This window comes from Loxodonta africana, chromosome 23, assembly GCF_030014295.1.
Source record: "Loxodonta africana isolate mLoxAfr1 chromosome 23, mLoxAfr1.hap2, whole genome shotgun sequence".
Lineage (NCBI taxonomy): Eukaryota > Metazoa > Chordata > Mammalia > Proboscidea > Elephantidae > Loxodonta > Loxodonta africana.
In genome coordinates this window covers 50,040,269-50,059,117 of record NC_087364.1, presented here as the reverse complement: position 1 = coordinate 50,059,117, position 18,849 = coordinate 50,040,269, and the positions used below count along the sequence as shown (strand labels likewise).

The 18,849-nt window shown below is 35.1% G+C and overlaps 1 protein-coding gene across 2 annotated transcripts in view; it reads right to left on the bottom strand.

Moving 5' to 3' along the window:
- The window catches only part of ECT2 (epithelial cell transforming 2), a 67,151-nt gene that overhangs the window by 8,391 nt on the left and 39,911 nt on the right, over positions 1-18,849 (bottom strand). For both annotated transcript variants that reach the window (XM_064275482.1, XM_064275483.1), the window contains 4 exons: positions 16,081-16,159; positions 15,774-15,893; positions 11,418-11,556; positions 9,981-10,135 (listed from right to left, as the gene is read on the bottom strand). In XM_064275482.1, coding sequence (XP_064131552.1) covers positions 9,981-10,135; positions 11,418-11,556; positions 15,774-15,893; positions 16,081-16,159 — 493 coding nt within the window. The remainder of the gene's footprint in view (positions 1-9,980; positions 10,136-11,417; positions 11,557-15,773; positions 15,894-16,080; positions 16,160-18,849) is intronic.

The following is an 18,849-nucleotide window of genomic DNA, read 5'->3' as shown; positions in this document are numbered from 1 at the left end:
GCATGTGAAAGCTGGGCAATGAATAATGAAGACCAAGGACGTTATGCCTTTTGAATTACGGTGTTGGCAAAAAATATTGAGTATACCATGAACTGCCAGAAGAACAAACAAATCTGTCTGGGATGAAGTACAGCCAGAATGCCCCTTAGAAGAGAAGGTGTCAAGACTTCATCTCATGTACTTTGGACATACTGTCAGAGGGACCAGTCCCTGGAGAAGAACATCATGCCTGGTAGAGAGTCAGCAAAACAGAAGAAGATCCTTAACAAGATGGACTGACACAGTAGCTGCAACAACGGGCTAAAACATAGCAATGACTGTGAGGATGGCACAGGACTGGGTAGTGTTTCATTCTGTTGTACACAGAGTCACTATGAATCAGAAGCCATCCGACAACACCTAACAACAGACAAATAATTTCCATAATTAAAATACTACTTGCTCAAATTATGTTTAGGCTTTCAGAAGAAAGCAAGTTTGACAAAATGTTTCACATATTCCTATAAGCAATTTTTACTTTAAATTTATAAATTTAGGCCTAGGTTTCCTGGCACCATAAGACGATCCTTCAGCACTATGATTCTTAGCTAGAAAGAATTTGATACAACCTTGTAAAATCCATTTGTTCTGAAGTTTTTCTCATTTACAAAATGTAGAAAATATTTGGTGTACCTAACCCATAGTAATTGTAAGGCTAAAATAATGTACAAACATACATTAAAATGAAATGTTAAGTCTCTTCACAAACATGAGGTATTGAATGTTATACTCTGAAATTATAAATGCCTGCTTTGGCTCTTTTTCACTGACACCCACATAGACAGCCGCCGTTTCCTCTAGCTTCTCTAATTCTAACGCACTTCCCTAATTCTCTAATGCACTCTGCTTGCTACGTACCTTCTCTTTCCACCTGGTCCATCTGCTAAATGACTCTTCTTATTCTAATCCTAGTATGTAAAGAAACTCGTAATTGTCAGTATCTTTTAAAAATGTTATTTTTTCTGATTAAAAAAAAATCACATCCGTTATTAAAAATTTGGAAGATACCAATTATAAAGTCACCTATAATTCTTCTATACTAACCAGTTACTAACCAGTTTTGTTACATTTCTTACCAATATTTTCCTACATGAGTTTTTTTTTTTTTAGTAACATTGGGGTCATACTATTCAATTTCATATCTTATGTTTTATGCTTAGCAACATACTGTGGGCATTTTTTTTTATGTCAAAAATACATGAAGCAATTCTAAATAAAAACTGATAAAAGACTTATGATTACATCATAATTTTATCATTCTATTGTTTTTGAACATTTTACATGTTCCCAATTTCTGGCTATTAAGAAATATATTAAGCCACATTTTGGTTGTTTTCTAAGACAGAACACTGGAAGTAGAAAAACAAGGAGTCTAAACATTTTTAAAGCTCTTGATGGATAAATTAAGTGCTTTCCAAAAAGAGTGAACTGATTCAACCTACACTCCCTTACCAGCCATTAGCAGTCTCCTTTAAAAAATTAAAAAAAAAAAAAAAACTTTTGTAACCTGTTTTGCAAAAAAATGACATTGCTTTCTAAACCTGTATTACTTTAGATTACTAGTGAAATATGCTTTTATCATGTTTTCTAGCTCTTACTAATTTTGTTTGTGAATTACTATCTATACACTTTGTCCATTTTTCCATCACAACACTAATGATTCCTTACTGAATTATGAAGAAAAAGTTTTTAATTGAGGGACATAATTGGTCAAATTTGCTACTATTATTTCCCTCAATTTTTCTTTTGCCTCTTTTATATTCCTGATTATTTTAAATATACAGATTTTTCTCATTAAAATCCATAGATTTTCTTTACTTCTTACATTGCTTCTAAGCCTAGAAAGTACTTCAGTACTCCAATACCCAACATTTACCACCTACATTTTCTTATGTGATATTTAAATGGTTTCAGTTTTTCACCTCAAACTCTTAAATTTACAATTTAGTTGGATATAAAGTTAAGTTCTGCCTCTTTTAAAAGTAGTTAATAGTCTTAGCATCATGCATGAACAATTTTATTAAATGATTATGGTTCTACATTTATCATACAAAAAATACTCATTTCAAAGCCATCTAGCTTTCCATTGATCTACCACCTGTAAGTTGTTTAATCAGTGTAATAGTGTTCCAATCACTGCAACTTTAAAAATACGATATCTCATAAAGCACTATTTTCTAAACTTTCTTAGATATTGTTGCCTTTTCTCTAAAACATCCCCTTTAGAATCATTCCATATGTTTTATAGGGGCGTCAATAAACTCGTAAACTAATTAAAGACAAATTGACATCTTTGGGCTAGTCAGAATTCTTATCCAAGAATACCATAAGTGTCTTAATAAAAGTATCATAATTTTCTTAAAACAGGTCTCACAGATTTCTTATAAAGCCATTCCTAGATATTTTATACCAAATTTTACTGGAAAGGGGGTCTTTGTTTCTTACACTTTCTAACTGGTTATTGACAGCACAGAGGAAAACCACCAATATGTATGTATTCATGTTTTATTTAGTTACTTTAATAAATATCGCTCTAAGTCCTAATGGTTTTCAACAGTTTCTTCTCAATTCTTTAGATAACCATTTACAAAGTAACTGAGCAGTCGACACCTATTGCCAATCCAAGGGAGACAAAGCATTCAGGACTTGATTACAGCTCTGCCTGTCCCGGGACTCCCTGCCCGCCCATGCGCATACACCTGCAGGGCTCTGGAGTTAGGAGGGCTTCCTACATTCCACAGTAGAGATCGCTCTTCCTACACAGCTGTGCATAAGGCACCATAAACTAAGCACAGATGTGACATCAATGTTATGAACTAAATTTCATAAACCTTTATTCAATCAATATGTACTGAAAATTTACTATTTGATAGGAATATTTTAAGTTCCAAAGATATAGTGACAAATTCAGAAAGTTTAAAAAATATTTTTTCCTTCATTATGTTTTGTTTTAAACTACAACGCAATTTGTCAATGCTCATTCTGAAGTAGTCAACTTATGACATTTTAAAAAAAGCTGAAATATGAAACATCCAACAGAAAAAAAAAAAAATAACAGTGACTGGTTACAAAATTACATACATATAATCAAAGATTCACCTACATATATAAAACAACTTAGAAACAGAAACTATAACAGATAAAATATTCCATTAAAGATGACATTATAAAGATAAAATTACCTACAAATAAAATAAGAAATAAACATTTCTGAAGAAAACTTCATGTTATGTTTATATTTCTGGAAAGACAACTAAGAAAGTATCAAAAACGGTGCCCTAACTTATATGTTACTGCAGTGTATTTTTTATCTATTTAATTTTTTTCTACATGCTAGTAGTATTATTTTTGAATCTAACATATGGGGTAAAATCATAACATGAATATAAAATTAAATATTGGTAACTTGAATTTACTCCTTGAAAAAATATTTAGATGCAAAACATATCCATGTACCTATGATGAAACTAAACTCCAAGTATGTCTAATTCTGGTGCAATGCTCTTTATAACGCAGGTCCTTGAAATTTAAGTCCTTAAGCATTGCTAATAAAGAAAAGAGTGTCTCAGTTTTTCCTATTGCTATCTTAACTATATACAATAACCACCTTTGAACTGAAAAGGAAACAGGCTGCTTCAAGCAGGATTTCTCTCAGAGAAGGAAATGTTTCCAATTTGTAATAAAAAAGACAACTGTTATAGACTGAATTGTGTCCGCCCCAAAATGTGTCAACTTGGCTAAGCCATGATTCCCAGTATTGTGGGATCGTATACCATTTTGCGATCTGATGTGATTTTCCTGTGTGTTGTAAATCCTACCCCTATGACACTAATAAGGCAAGATTAGAGGCAGTTATATTAATGAGGTAGACTCAATCTGCAAGGTTAGGTTGTATCTTGAGTCAATTTCTTTTGAGATATAAAAGAGAGAAGCAGCAGAGAGAAAGGGGGACCTCATACCACCAAGAAAGTACTGCCAGGAGCAGTGTATCCTTTGGACCTGGGGTCCCTGCACTGAGAAGCTCCTAGACCAGGGTAAGACTGATGACAAGGACCTTCCAACGGAACCAAAAGAGAGAGAGAAAAGCCTTCCCCTGGACCTGGTGCCCTGAATTCAGACTTCTAGCCTACTAGATTGGGAGAGAATAAACTTCTGTTTGTTGAAGTCATCCACTTGTAGTATTTTGGTTATAGCCTGTAAAACCCATTGCCATCGATTCGATTCTGACTCATAGCAACCCTACAGGACAGAGAACTGCCCCATATGGTTTCCAAGGATCTCCTGGATTCAAACTGCCAACCTTTTGGTTAGCAGCTGTAGCTCTTAACCACTACCACTACGCCACCAGGGTCTCCTTTTTTATAGCATAGAACTAAGACAGTAGCTATGAGGCCTTTTACATTTCTAGAAGGCTCCAGATTCAGGATGACTGAAAGGATAAACCTCTAGGTAGTTTACTAGTAGCTGATAAGACAATAAGAAGTAAAGATGAAGTGTATTTCTTTCAGTGCTATCAGTATTAAAAAAAAAAAAACCAAACCCAGTGCCATCGAGTCAATTCCAACTCATAGCTATCAAGTTCAAAGTTGGGATAACTTATCTTCAACAGAAGTAGGCTTCTTTTTACACTATTTCTCATTGATAGTTAATTGATAGTTCTCCCACAAAAAAAAAAAAAATACTTTCTGACTCCTAATCTTTTCCTATTTATTTTAAATGTATAAAATGAAATTTATTTCTTAACTCAAACTCATTGTTAATAACATACTAATATAATCGTATAAACATTTTATGAAAAACTTGTTCAAAGTATCTCAGGCATTAAACAGGCCTGGACAGGGCAGAGGTTCTTCAATCAGCCCCCAAACAAACGCATTTACAACCAGTTGCTGGTGATCAAAAAGTTGGTAGTTGGAATCCACCAGCCGCTACTTGGAAACCCTACAGGGAAGTTCTACTCTGTCCTATAGGGTTGTTATGAGTCTGAATCGACTTTGACAGTGCTGGTTTTTGTTTTTTTTTTTTTTAAAGACAAATTTGCTTAGTGTTTGAATTATTTAGATTGATTTAAGATTAAAAAGTAGTAATAATCTCTCCCATAGAGATTAAAAATAAATCAGTAAATAAAACCTCATTGTTGTGGAGTCGATTCCAGCTCATAGTGACCCTATAAACAGGGTAGAACTGTCCCCTAGGGTTTCCAAAGGTACAATCTTTACAGAAGAAGACTGCCACATCGTCTTGCCTTGGAGTGGCTGATGGGTTCCAATTGCCAACCTCTGAGTTAGCAGCCCAGTGCTTCACCACTGTACCACCAGGGCTCCTCCTGTAGAGATACAGAACATTAACTCAGGAGAAGCGGCTCATCAGCTACCGATATTAGAGGCCCATTTATGAGTGTTAATCCACAGGAAATTTTCTAACATTTCAGACATCTTAAGCCAATGAGCCATTTCCATGTGAGTTGCCAGATCCTTTTCCTCCTCCTTCTTTCCCTAATCTCTCCCCTCCCATTAGTCCTCAAACTCCCAGATCCTAAATATCTATTATCTCAAACTCTATAATCATGTCCATAGCTTAGAGCTTTCTGTTACCTCAAGCCTTCCAATTTGCAAAATAACCAAATTAGAATTAGATATACCATCATTCCATCATCACTTAAATTCATTCTGGCTACTAGAAAAATTTTAAAACTGTGATTTCTTCAAATTAAAGTAGTACCAATAAAGACATTTATATTAACAAGTTATTATGTATTTCATTATAAACATCACTGGCTCATGAGCACTAATTCTTCTCATATATGTTCTGTCTTCAGTCTATTACTTATTTAGATAGAAATTCTACTGACAACTTTATAAAGTGAGTTTGAGTTTTTAAAAGAAATATAAAAAATTAGTGGTAAGGGTATTGATATACAGCATAGGATATTTAATGAAGTTACTTCTAAACCACCCAAAAAAGTGCCTATTTGGCACAAGCAGTTTGTGATCCACTACTAGCCTAAATGTTGGCAGTTTGAACCTACCCAGCGGCTTCACTTAAGAAAGGCCTGGCAAACTGCTTCCATAAGCATTGCTGTTGTTGTGTGCCTTTGCATCAATTCCAGCCCTTAAGGGAAAGAAAACTCTATGGAACAGTTTTACTCTGCAACTCCTGGGGTCCATAAGCATTGCTGTTGTTGTGTGCCTTTGCATCAATTCCAGCCCTTACGGGAAAGAAAACTCTATGGAACAGTTTTACTCTGCAACTCCTGGGGTCACCATGAGTCACAATCAATTCTATGGCAATGGGTTAAGCTATCCAAATTGATTTGTTAATAAAATTATATTTTTGATATTAGAGGTAATGGCTTCAGCAAAGCTACCATCTGAACCTCGGACAATATATGAACCTCAGCGTACAAACTATACAATTAAGGCATCAAGACTGCATGGTTGCAAGAGACCAAAAATACATATTCAAGTATTCTGAGGCTTAAAAATTTCAACAAATTTAAACTTTACCCTTTAAATTCTGAAATAACAGAATTTGCAACACTACATGCAGGGGAAAAAAACTGCCAACAGTGTTTGATCAGGAATAAGGATACCTGGACTCTAGTTTCAGCTCTATTACTAACCAATCACTGCTCTTGGCCTTAGTCTCACATGTCAAATAATGAGATTAAATTAAGTTTCATTCAGTCTGAAAATCTGGAGTCTTATATCACTTAAGAATACAGGCATATGATGAATGAAATGGTATTGAATAAAATAGTTGTATCTATTTTACTTTTAATTAAGTAAGCTCCAATTATTTAGAACACCAAGAAATATAGGAGGACAAAAATTACTGATTCAAAGAATCAGAGACTTTTATGTCTTGTACATCGTTTATACATATATATTTAGAAACACTTTAACACAGTTACATGTTCTTAAAAAAGAACTGACTCAGGACTTATTTTTTAATTTACTATGTGAAGATTTTAAATGCACAAAAGAACTCAACTGATGTCACTGAATATCTGAATACTCAACAGCTTGAAAGAATTTTGTGGTTTAAGGCCATATAAGCCAGGACATAGTTAAATGTTTGCTGCCATCTTGTGGCTAACAATTTAATATATTTTACTGGATGAAATTTTTTCATTCACTTTTATATTTCACTTCTAGGATTATGGGCTAATAAAGGAAACCCTGTTGGCATAGTGGCTAAGGGTTACAGCTGCTAACCAAAGGGTCGGCAGTTTAAATCTGCCAGGCGCTTCTTGGAAACTATGGAGCAGTTCTACTCTGTCCCATTGGGTCGCTGTGGGTCAGAATCAACTCAATGGCAATGGTTTTTTTTTTTTTTTTAAATAGCTAATAATTTAATAGCTTGTGTTTTAAAGCAAATCTTCTATTAACTGCTTACTTTCCACTATTAAAGTTATAAATTTTGAAAGGGCTGCGTAAGCCATCTAGTCTGACATCCTGCTAAAACCAAACCAAACCAAACCCACTGCTGTCGAGTCGATTCTGACTCATAGCAACTCTATAGGACAGAGTAGAATTGCCCCATAGAGTTTCCTAGGAGCACCTGGTGGATTCAAACTGCTGACCTCTTGGTTAGCAGCCATAGTACTTAACCACTACGTCACCAAGGTTTCCCATCCTGCTAAATGCAGGAGTAATTTCTACAATAGAGAGTCACTATACTGCAAAGAAGCCTATTTTATACACGACTATCTTAGAATTTTGGGAACTCTGGTGGCGTAGTGGTTAAGTGCTACGGCTGCTAACCAAAAGGTCGGCAGTTCGAAGCTACCAGGCGCCCCTTGGAAACTCTATGGGACAGTTCTACTCTGTCCTGTAGGGTTGCTATGAGTCAGAATCAACTCAAGGGCACTGGGTGGGTTGGATCTTAGAATTGTAAAAAAGAATTCATATAATAAGCAGTTTTGTAAGCTTTATAACAAAAGCTGTCTATTATATGTCTATCCATCATTCTATTGAACATTAGCATAATATTTCCTTGTATAAATCCTTTTGTGCAACACACAATGCTTTATTTATAACAACATATTCTTGGTTCATAGAAATTTAAAAACAAATAAGGTTTTTTTTTTTTGTAAGCACTAACCAAGTTTTAATCAAGTACTACCTATTTTGAAAATCATAATACTTATTATACCCCAATATCTTTCAAGGTCAGACTATGATAAAATGTTTTGTTCCCATAGGATGTCCAAGACGATCTCAGTTACAACTACTTTTAAACTAATAATAAGATAACGCATTGTATCAATATATTCTGTTCAATTTACATCATTTGTACAAAGAGTTGTTACTGTTAGGTGCCACAGAGTCAGTTCTGACTCATAGCAACCCTGTATACAGTAGAACAAACCACTGTCCAGTTCTGTACTATCCTCACAATAGTTACTATGCTTGAGCCCATTGTTGCAGCCACTGTGTCAATCCATTTCATTAAAGGTTTTCCTCTTTTTCGCTGACCCTCTACGTGATCAGGAGGGACTGATCTCTCCTGATAACATGTCCAAACAAATGTGAGACAGTCTTGCTGTCCTTGCTTCTAAGGGGCATTCTGGCTATACTTTTTCCAAGGTAGATTTGCTCGTTCTTTTGGTAGTCCATAGTATAGTCAATTAAGTGGTACAGCTGCTAACCAAAGGGTCGGAAGTTCAAATCCGCCAGGTGCTCCTTGGAAACTCTTTGGGGCAGTTCTACTCTGTCCTATAGGGTTGCTATGAGTCGGACTCAACTCGACAGCACTGGGTTTGGTTTGGTGGTTTTTTAGTATAGTCAGTATTCTTCACCAATACCATAATTCAAAGGTGTCAATTCTTCTTCAGTCTTCCTTATTCATTACCCAGCTTTCATTTGCATATGAGGGGGCTGAAAATGCCACGGCTTGGGTCATGCACACCTTAGTCCTCAAAGTGATATCTTTGCTTTTCAACACTTTAAAGGGGTCTTTTGCAGCAGATTTGCCCAGCGTAATACCTCATTTGATTACCTGACTACTGCTTCCATGGGCATTGATTGTGGATCCAAGTAAAATGAAATCCTTGACAACTTTAATCCTTTCTCTGTTTATTATGATGTTGCTTAGTGGTCCAGTTGTGAAGATTTTTGTTTTCTTTATGTTGAGAGGCAATCCATACTGAAGGCTGTGGTCTTTGATCTTCGTTAGTAAGTGCTTCAAGTCCTCTTCACTTTCAGCAAGCAATGTTGCGTCATCTGCATAAAGCAGGTTGTTAATGAGTCTTCCTCCAATCTTGATGCCGTGTTCTTCTTCATATAGTCCAGCTTCTCGGATTATTTGCTCAGTATACAGATAGGTATGGTACTAAGAGTAAGGGGCCTATATCTGTCTATCGTATGTCTCTTTCCCTTATGTGGGGATGGAAAAATCAAATTATCCTTTAAAAGACCTAGATATTATCCAAGATTTACTACAAGCTACCTGAATTCTGACTAGTCATTTAATGTCACTATTTTGATTTTCTTATCTCTCTTCACCTTAATCTCTACAGTATGAAGATAATTATATAGTAATGATGATACTTGATCTTAAGAGTCCAAAAAATGGATTGGCCAGAGTCCGACTTGCCCTGACAGGAAAAGTAACTTGCTTCCATACATCTATTGCTTTCAGTAAAAGAACAACAGAACAGAATACCCTTTATTTTACAGTCATTTTTCAGGGTACACATAAAATCACAAGTACATGACAAATCCCAAAAACTCGTTCAGTTAGAGTCACAGAAGCTGTCAGGGTACGAGGGCCTGTCTATCTATAAGGCAGGGATAAGTGAGTAGATCAGTTTCCCTAAATACACCCCAAACTAAAACTCTCCTATATTCATAAATAACAAGTCATTAGAAATATAGAGGGTTAGTCTGAATGCACTGCTAATAACTTTTCATTACAGTACAGATTTAGGAACTTACAGCATCTGCTTTACAAATGGTGTTGGCCACATGTCGACATAACATCTTTAGCCAGCTTTCCTTGGGAAGTTCCTCTGATGTCATCTGGAAACTCAGTAGCACATTTGCCTGCTCTGTTGGTGGCCTTACAAGCAAGGCAAACGCATTATGGCAATCTAGGGTTTCAGAATGACCATAAACATCATTAAGTGTTACTCCTTTGAAAATGATAGATTAACGTGAGTAATCCCCTCAGAGTAGCAAAACTGCAATGATGTTATCTCTTCTCCACCCTCCTCCCATTTCAATTAGACAAAGCATTTCAACATATTAAGATGAAGCATTGGAAAGGCTTATAATAGTACCGTGTAAGAAATTGACAGTAACTTAATGACACTAAGTAAGCAGTATTTTACACGACATTTAGTATTTTCTGTGATGAAGTTTACATAAAGAAAAATATTAGATCATATCACTTCTTAGAATTCTAGAACTTAATTTTTAAACTATCATTATCAACCTACTTAAGTTCAAAGAAATAAAATATCCAAACATTAAAATTCTGTGACAGATTGTTTTATGACCCAGATGCTAAAATAAAAGCTATTTTAGCAAATCTTCAATACTTAAAATCCAAATAATTGGAGATGATTTCAACGAATGCACTTAGTAACCCTTAATAAACCCAGAATCTGATAACCAAGTGAAAAGCAATAGAAACTGCTGTTCAAGTTTTCTTTAAGAAGTATTTCTCATGAACTCAAAGCATTCCATCATTAGAGGGTTAGATCAATAATGCAATCAGCTTAAACTGTAGAAATACATGCCTAATATCCAAAATCTGGCCATGTACACACAAAATTAGGTGGCAATTAAACAGATGATATTGTGTAGGTATAAACTTCTGGCTATTTCAGGTTTTCAGGGACCTCTCCCTAACACTACTAAAGCTGTTAGTCAAAAGTTTTCCTTAATGCACACTGACCTCATGTCAAGTCTATCAGTTACTTTGGGTGCATTTATTTCCCGTACACGTATTCGTGGTCCATATCCTAAATACATCCCTAACAATGTGGCCACTGGCAATAAAGAAGATATAATGTGTGGAGGAAAGGCAAAGGACTGGAGATTTCTTTTGGATTCTGAAGGAATAAAAATGAGTTTTGGCAAGGGAACAGGACAGGGCACTACTGTGACGTGGAACCATTTAAAAGCTCTTTGTCCCTTAAAGGAATGAGGTGTCGTACAAGTTGAGATCACACCTTCATTTGAAAAATCCAAATTCAAGTCTGTTCCCTGAGAGAGTGTTGGGCTAGAGGTACAAAAACAATCGTTTTGTCAGAACTGATCAACTACATTTAAAGATGGTTAAAAAAAAAAAAAGAAGTATAAGGCAGTGAATGAAACCCATAAGGAATAGAAATTATCTTTACTTAACCAGTTTCTCAGTGAACATACCTTCTGTCTCTCTTATGTCCAGCACCTTCTTAATTTGAGAAAGAGGCATTAGATGAATATGCTTAAGAGGAGGTGGGGGACGGGTATGGCTATGAGGACTCCTAAAAGTGCCAATCACCTTGTGTCGTTTCCTTGCTATCTGATAACGGGAAAAAAAATCATGGTTAATAATATGAACAAGTACAATTAAAGACCACGTCTTAAAAATAAAATGGCTCTAATTACATAAATCTATATGCAGTTCCCTGGACTACTAGCTATTCCATGGCTATTATGTGATAAGAAGCAGTTACTATGTGACAAAATCCAATGTATAATTGTGTACCAGATGTGCTCATGGTTATGAGAACAGCAAAAGTCAGGAAAACTGACAAAGGGGTGGGAATATGCCAAAGTTCCCAGAGCTGTGGAAGAGTGAACTGCTAGGTGAGAAGCAACAGAATTAAAGGATAAGGGAATCATGAATGATAGGCCTTGAGTTCAAGAGGAGAGGAAGAGCTGCTTTGGGATCTCTATCTTGGGCACAAAAGAGAATTGATTTCAGCTGAAGAGCAGAATTCATGTTTCAGTTGCCGTGCAAGACACTGAGGACAGAGAAGTAAATAAGACAGAAATGGTTCCTGCTCTCAAGAACATTATATAACATTGAAAAACAGAAACACTAAAGAAGTAATTAAACAAAACCAAAGGAAAAAATGATAAATTCAAGCTACTGTGTTAGGGTAAGCTGGGAATCATAAAAGGAATAGATGGGTCAGGTAAAGCTGAAAACAAGAACAAAATCAGAAAAGATCTTGTGATTCATGATTTACTTAGGGGGAGGAGGTCCTTTGAATTTTAAAAGGTCTTTAAAATTTTTGTTTCCATTTCCGTGAAAGCCTAGTATATTATTTGCAGTGATAGTCATAAAGAAAAAGACATTACTTAATGAACTGAGATTAATTGGTTATCATGATGAATGTGATATAGTGTGGCTAAAAAATGTACTACCTTGTGTTAGTACACAAGAGGCTAACGAGAAAAGACCAAAAGTCGTGGCCAAAAAACTCCAAGCCTGTTGCCATTGACTAGACTCCATTTCACAGCAACCCTTCAGAAGAACCCTACAGGAAACCCCAAAGGATTTCCAAGGCTTTTATCTTTACGGAAGCAGACTGTTACATCATTCTCCTGCAGAGTGGGTTCGAACCATCAACCTTTCACTTAGCAGCCAAGCACTTAACAACTACGCTACAAGGGCCAGTGTCATATTCACATCAGAGCAGAAATATAATGCAAATCTATGCTTGGGCAAATCAAATATTAAAAGTTCAGTCACATTAATATAGTGAAAATAAACAATAAAGACTTTTCTATTAAATAATTACTTCCATCGTAATACTTAAATATGTTTTTAAATTAACTTGGGTAAGTAAAATAATGAAATGATTTTAAGGTTCACTTTTAAAAAGGAAAAACAATAACTGTAAATATTGATGACATAAAGGCTAAGGCATGATAGTAAAAAAAATCTAAATACATAAAATATAAAAAAGGAAAGTATAACCCTAAATCCAAAATTAGTTTCAGTAAAACATCGCTTGTCATATTAAAGAGACGTTAACCTGGATTTTATCAATTTTGAATGTTTCTAATTTTCACCGGTCAGAATGCCTGCTGTAGGTTTTTATTCGGTCAAAGAAGTACTGTATTCTTATTTCCAAATTTGCTAAGAGTTGTTTTTTTTAAAAAAAAAAAAACAATAACCACAAACAAGTTAAAAAACAAGAGTTTAGGATTATACACTGTGAAGTCCAAATTTAATATGTTAGAAACAGAGCAGTTTCAGATGATGTGATCCTGAGACTGGGAGGCTGAGAAAGTGAAACAAAAAGCTACTAGAGTCAAAGGTCCCTGAGTGGTACAAACAGTCTGCACTCAGCTGGTTACCAAAAGGTTGGTGGCTTCAACCCACCCAGAGGCACCACAAGAAGCAGTCCTGGTGATCTGCCTCCATAAAGATTACACCTGGGAAAACCCTATAAAGCAGTTCCATTCTCTAACACACAGGGTCTCCTAAGCCAGAAATCAACAACGAACAAAATCAACAATACAAAGTTACTAGAGTCAAGAAGGTAAAGGAAATTTGAGACCAGGGTATTACATATCGGACTTGAAGTGTAGGGGATGACCAATGGCATGATTAAAGTGGAACAGAAGTCAATGAGTAGTTACAAAAGACTGAAGAATTTGGAGATAAAAGATCAAAAGTACAAAGTAAGCCATGGCTCTGTCAAGAATAAGGAGATAAAAAAGGCAAAGGAAGAGCACCAAGGTCACACGACAACTAAGAACCCAAGAGACAGAAAGGGCCACATGAACCAGAGACCTACATTATCCTGAGACCAGAAGAACTAGTTGGTGCCTGGCCACAATCGATGTCTGCCCTGTCAGGGAGCACAACAGACAACTCCTGAGGGAGCAGGAGACCAATGGGATACAGACCCCAAATTCTCATGAAAAGACCATACCTAATGGTATGACTGCGACTAGAGGAATCCCAGAGACAATGCTCCCCAGAACTTCTGATGCCACAGGACAGGAACCATCCCCGAAGACAAATCATCAGGCATGAAAAGGACTGGTCAGTGGGGGGGAGAGAGATGCTGATGAAGAGTGAGCTAATTAAATCAGGTGGACACTGGAGAGTGTGTTGGCAACTCTTGACTGGAGGGGGGATGGGAAGATAGAGAGGGAAGATGGCAAAATTGGCACGAAACGAGAGACTGAAAGGGCTGACTCAATAGGGGGAGAGCAAGTGGGAGAAGGGAGTAAGATGTATGTAAACCTACATGTGACAGACTGATTGGAATGGTAAATGTTCACTTGAAACTTAATAAAAATTAATTTAAAAAAAAAAAAAAAAGAATAAGGAGATAAAAACCAGAATGGATTGGCAAGGAAGTATATAGATAATTATCCTATTAGATAAATGGAGCTAGGTGACCTAGGGGCTTCAAGTGAAAAAATCTAAAAATGCTTTAACAGAAGCAATCAATTTCTGAGAAAACTATGTATAGTAAAACACCATGACAATATAATTCAGATAAAATATGATTGAGAATCGACTCCTTTACCTAGTCCCTGTTCTCAAAAGCAGGGCAGGCTAACGTTCTTACCATGGGGAGAGCAGGTAATTCAAAATTACCTGCTTCATGACTTTTTATGACTTTCTTGGTTCACTAGGAGTCGGAATCGACCCAAGGGCAACAGTTTTCTCGGTTTAGATATGGTCAATTGTATACAATATTTTTACTATCTGTATTTTCGTGCTTTTTCTGGCATTACTGAACAAATGTGAATATTTTTCATTAATCTCACCATAAAAAAAAACTCTGCATTTAACACAAGTAATTTTTTGGTGAGAATTTATTGCACCAATAACTGCTCTACATATGACTTATTCCCTAAGATTCCTTTATGTTTTATACTTTAAATAGTAATGTACTTGCTATAATAGGGCAGCACTTCAAGAAAAGTAAAAAAGGGTAAAAGGAAGGGGTAGAGACCTTAAAGAAAAGGAAAGCCCATCAAATCACTCTGATGGAAGCAACAGAATGTTACTCAACAGAAATGTCGAATGAGTGTTCTTGTTAACGCCTGTTTCATCAAATGAACATTTTATCTCTGAGATAAAGAAATGCACGCCTTTATATCCCTTATTAGCCTGTCTCATTTAAAAATACACTGTTAAAATAATGAAAGAAAAGAGTTGAAAAAGCATATAAACTTAATCCAATTTACCTTCAGGTATAATCTGGGAAGAAAAAAGTTAACTTGCATAAATGAGAATTTTATAATTATAATCATTGAGTGATATACTTACCACTCAATCACATTAAAACCTGCTAATTTAAGGAAGAATCAGGGGATCATAAAGGAATTCATAATATTAAATGATCAAGTTATCTCCCAAATCAATAAACTACTGACTTGATCTTTGCTGGAAAATTTATTTCAATTCCATTAAGAAGAACTCAAATTATTTTGTAAATCTTGAATAAACACACATAAAAATAAAAAGTCCCTCAAATTTTTTGAACTACATGTTTATTTACATAGAAAAAAACTAACTTTTCCTAAATTTATCATATTTCTCAACATTAGCCCTTCTCCTAAAAGCATTCTATCAATAAAAGAAAAAAAAATCAATAGTACTAAGCAAAAAATTGGTCTCAACTTAAAAAATGTGATAAAAAATTGTTTACATTGACTTTAACTTTTTCACTGGCTACTTCAATCAAAACTTGGTTTTAAACATTCAGAGAAGTCAGAAAAACCAGATGTGTTATTATACTACATTAAGGACAACTTTACCTCTAGGCAGTCATTGAAGAGGAAGAGAGTCACTTGTTCTCCTCGGTCACAAGGGTGCTCACCTAGAGAAACTGTTTCAACTCGCTGTACTAAGCTTCGGTGAGAAGACAAAAGATTAGCCTGCATAGATTGAACAAATTAATAAAAGAGATCAATTGGTATGAAGCAGTAGAACAAAGATATAATTTAAAAGATGGTGGTGCCAAGATTCTGTTTATAAATTAGAACTACAGAAACCTCAGTAATAAGAAAAAAAAAAAAAAGACAAAAGAAAATTAACTGACAATTGTCAAAAAATAATACTTACTGGGCATCCATCTACTTCATAAAACACATCAAAAATTTGCTTTTGGGCTTCTGTTTTTCTCTTATCCTCATTAATATGCCTGAAATATTAATAGTTATTTTTAAAACTTTGACTTTTAAAGCAACAGAACATAAAAGCTGCATACAGATACATCCCAAGTCACTTAAAACAGGTCCTTCCTTAAGAATCTATATAAATTATGATAGCAGAATCAGTTAAAATCTTCCCTAAAAGTATCCTACTGCATTAAAAAATATCCCATAGTAGATCCTTCAGGAAGTATAGTAAAGTGTCCTTTATACTTCCTAAAATGCATTAAACCTGTCCAAACTTCAGGTTAACAAGTAAAATTCTGATGTTCTATATATAAGCTCAGTTAAGGTTTTATGCAAGTCACTTCCAGGTCGCATGCTAAATATTTTATTAAAATAAAAACAGACTATGTCTTTCAGGCAAAATGGATTTATCCTCCTGCCTAAAACAACTAAAAAAAAACAATAAAAATATAAAGGCATCAAGTCCTATAGACAGGAAACAAACAAGGTAAGCCTTACACTTGCCCTAGCTTACAGCGTAGAGAAGGCTTTCTCCATACATGGAAAGCACAGGTAGTGTCCAACTCTTTCCCTGAAACAGCCCAGAGAGGAAAAGATGGCTGGCATTTTCAGGACAGAGTACTGGAAAAGACAGCTGCCCAGAGAGAGAAGTCCAAGGATCTGCAGAGGGGGCTCCCTGTGTAATCAATTGAGCACTGTGTGCATGTGTGTAAGGAAACTACTGAGGTTAAGAAAAGAAACACCCAAAAAGATTAGAGTTAACAGTGCCCGGCACTCACGTGGCATAAAATAGATTGTTCCCATGAATCAGTGGAAAACTTTACGATTTGTGGAGCATCAGGTAAAGTACTAGGAAGGATCATGCCTCGTTAGTGGAGAAAATGAACCCTAGATAAATGCCATTCTGATCCTGCCTAACAAAGCTTAAAAACAAGACATGAAAAGATCAAACTGTCTGTAAGTAACTTAAATGCATCCCAGAAAAAAGTTCAAAGTAATTGTAGGAATACATAAATGCCTAACAATCAACAAAGTAAAATTAACAATGCTTGGCACTCAATAAAATACCACCTAGCATGCAGAGGCAGGAAAATATGGCCCATATTGAGGAGAGGGGAAAAAAAAATCAATCAATTAAAACTGAAACAGAAATGACACTGATGATGGAATAAGTAGTCAAGGACATTAAAACAGTTATTATAGCTATTTCATAGGAGTTTCTGGGTGACAGCAACAGTTAAGTTTGACAGGTCAAATCCACACAGGGTGCCTCAGGAATACAGAAAGGCCTGTGATCTACTTCTGAAAGATTACAGCCATTAAAGATCCTATAGAATGCATGTCTACTCCGAAACAAAAGGGGTTGCCATTGAGTCAGAATCAACTTGAGGGCAACTGATACAACCATTTCATATGTTCACAAAGTTACAGGAGAGATTAAATATCTTAAGCAGAGACAAAGAAGATGTTAAAAAAAAAAAAAGAACGAAATCAAACTTCTAGATAAAAAAAATATATGGGAGCTAAAATATCTTAGGTGAAAATACACTGGATTAGGTATTGTAGCAGAAAAGATTAGTGAAACTGAAGGACAACAATAGAAACTAGCCAAATAGAAAGAGAGAAAAAAAAGACAAGGAGAAAAAGAGAGTAAGAAAAGAGTTACCAGCATCAGTGAGCTGAGGGATAACTTCAAAAAGCCAAATATATATGCAAAGAGAGAGAAGGCAGGGAGGACAGCAAAATAGTTTAGAAACATGGTGAAAATATTGCAAACTTGGTAAAAGCTGTAAAATCACAAATGCAAGAAGCTCAATAAACCTCGAGCACAAAAACATGAAGAAAACTACATCCAGGCACATCATAATTGAAGTACTTAAAAACAAGGAACAAAGAGGAAATCTGATAAACAACCAGAGCTGTACTGGAGTAAGGAAATGACACCAGATGGTAAATAAATCCACAAGAAGAAGAGAAGCAGAAATGGTAAATAAGATCGTTAATACAATAAACTCCATAAATATGTACTAGCTCTCTTTTCTACTATCAGTTTCTTTTAAAAGACATAAAATTGTACAAAGTAATAATTATAACAATATATAGTTGAATTTGTAACATACATAGATGTAATAGGTATAACAATAAAAGCACAAAAAGCGGGAATAGAATAAAGCTATATAGGAGTAATGTTTCTATATGTCACTGGAATTAAGTCAGTATAAAACTGGAATAGATTTTGTTAAGATGTTTAGATACGGTAAGTCCCAAAAAAACCACTAAGACAGGTTCTTATAATATAGTGAAAAAATTATTTTAAAAAATGTTACACTAGAAAATATTCACTTAATGAAAAAAAAAGTACAGGCAGAACAAAGAAAATAAGATTTGAGACATGTAGAGAACAAAAAGTAAAATTTTAGGCAGAGTAAATCCAACTAGATAAACAATTTCAATAATAACATTAAAAGTAACTGCATTAAACACACTAATCCAAATGAGATTATCAGACTAAATAATAAAAAATAGTCCAACTATATGCTGCCTACAAGAAACATTAAATTCAAAGAGGTGCAAAGGGATAGAAACAGATACACTATGCAAGCAGAAGCCAAGACGTTAGTAGCTATAGTAATACCAGAAGATCAAAAGGAAATAGAAGATTTGAACAATATCAAAGAACGAGATCCAGTAGATATCTATAAAACACTCCATA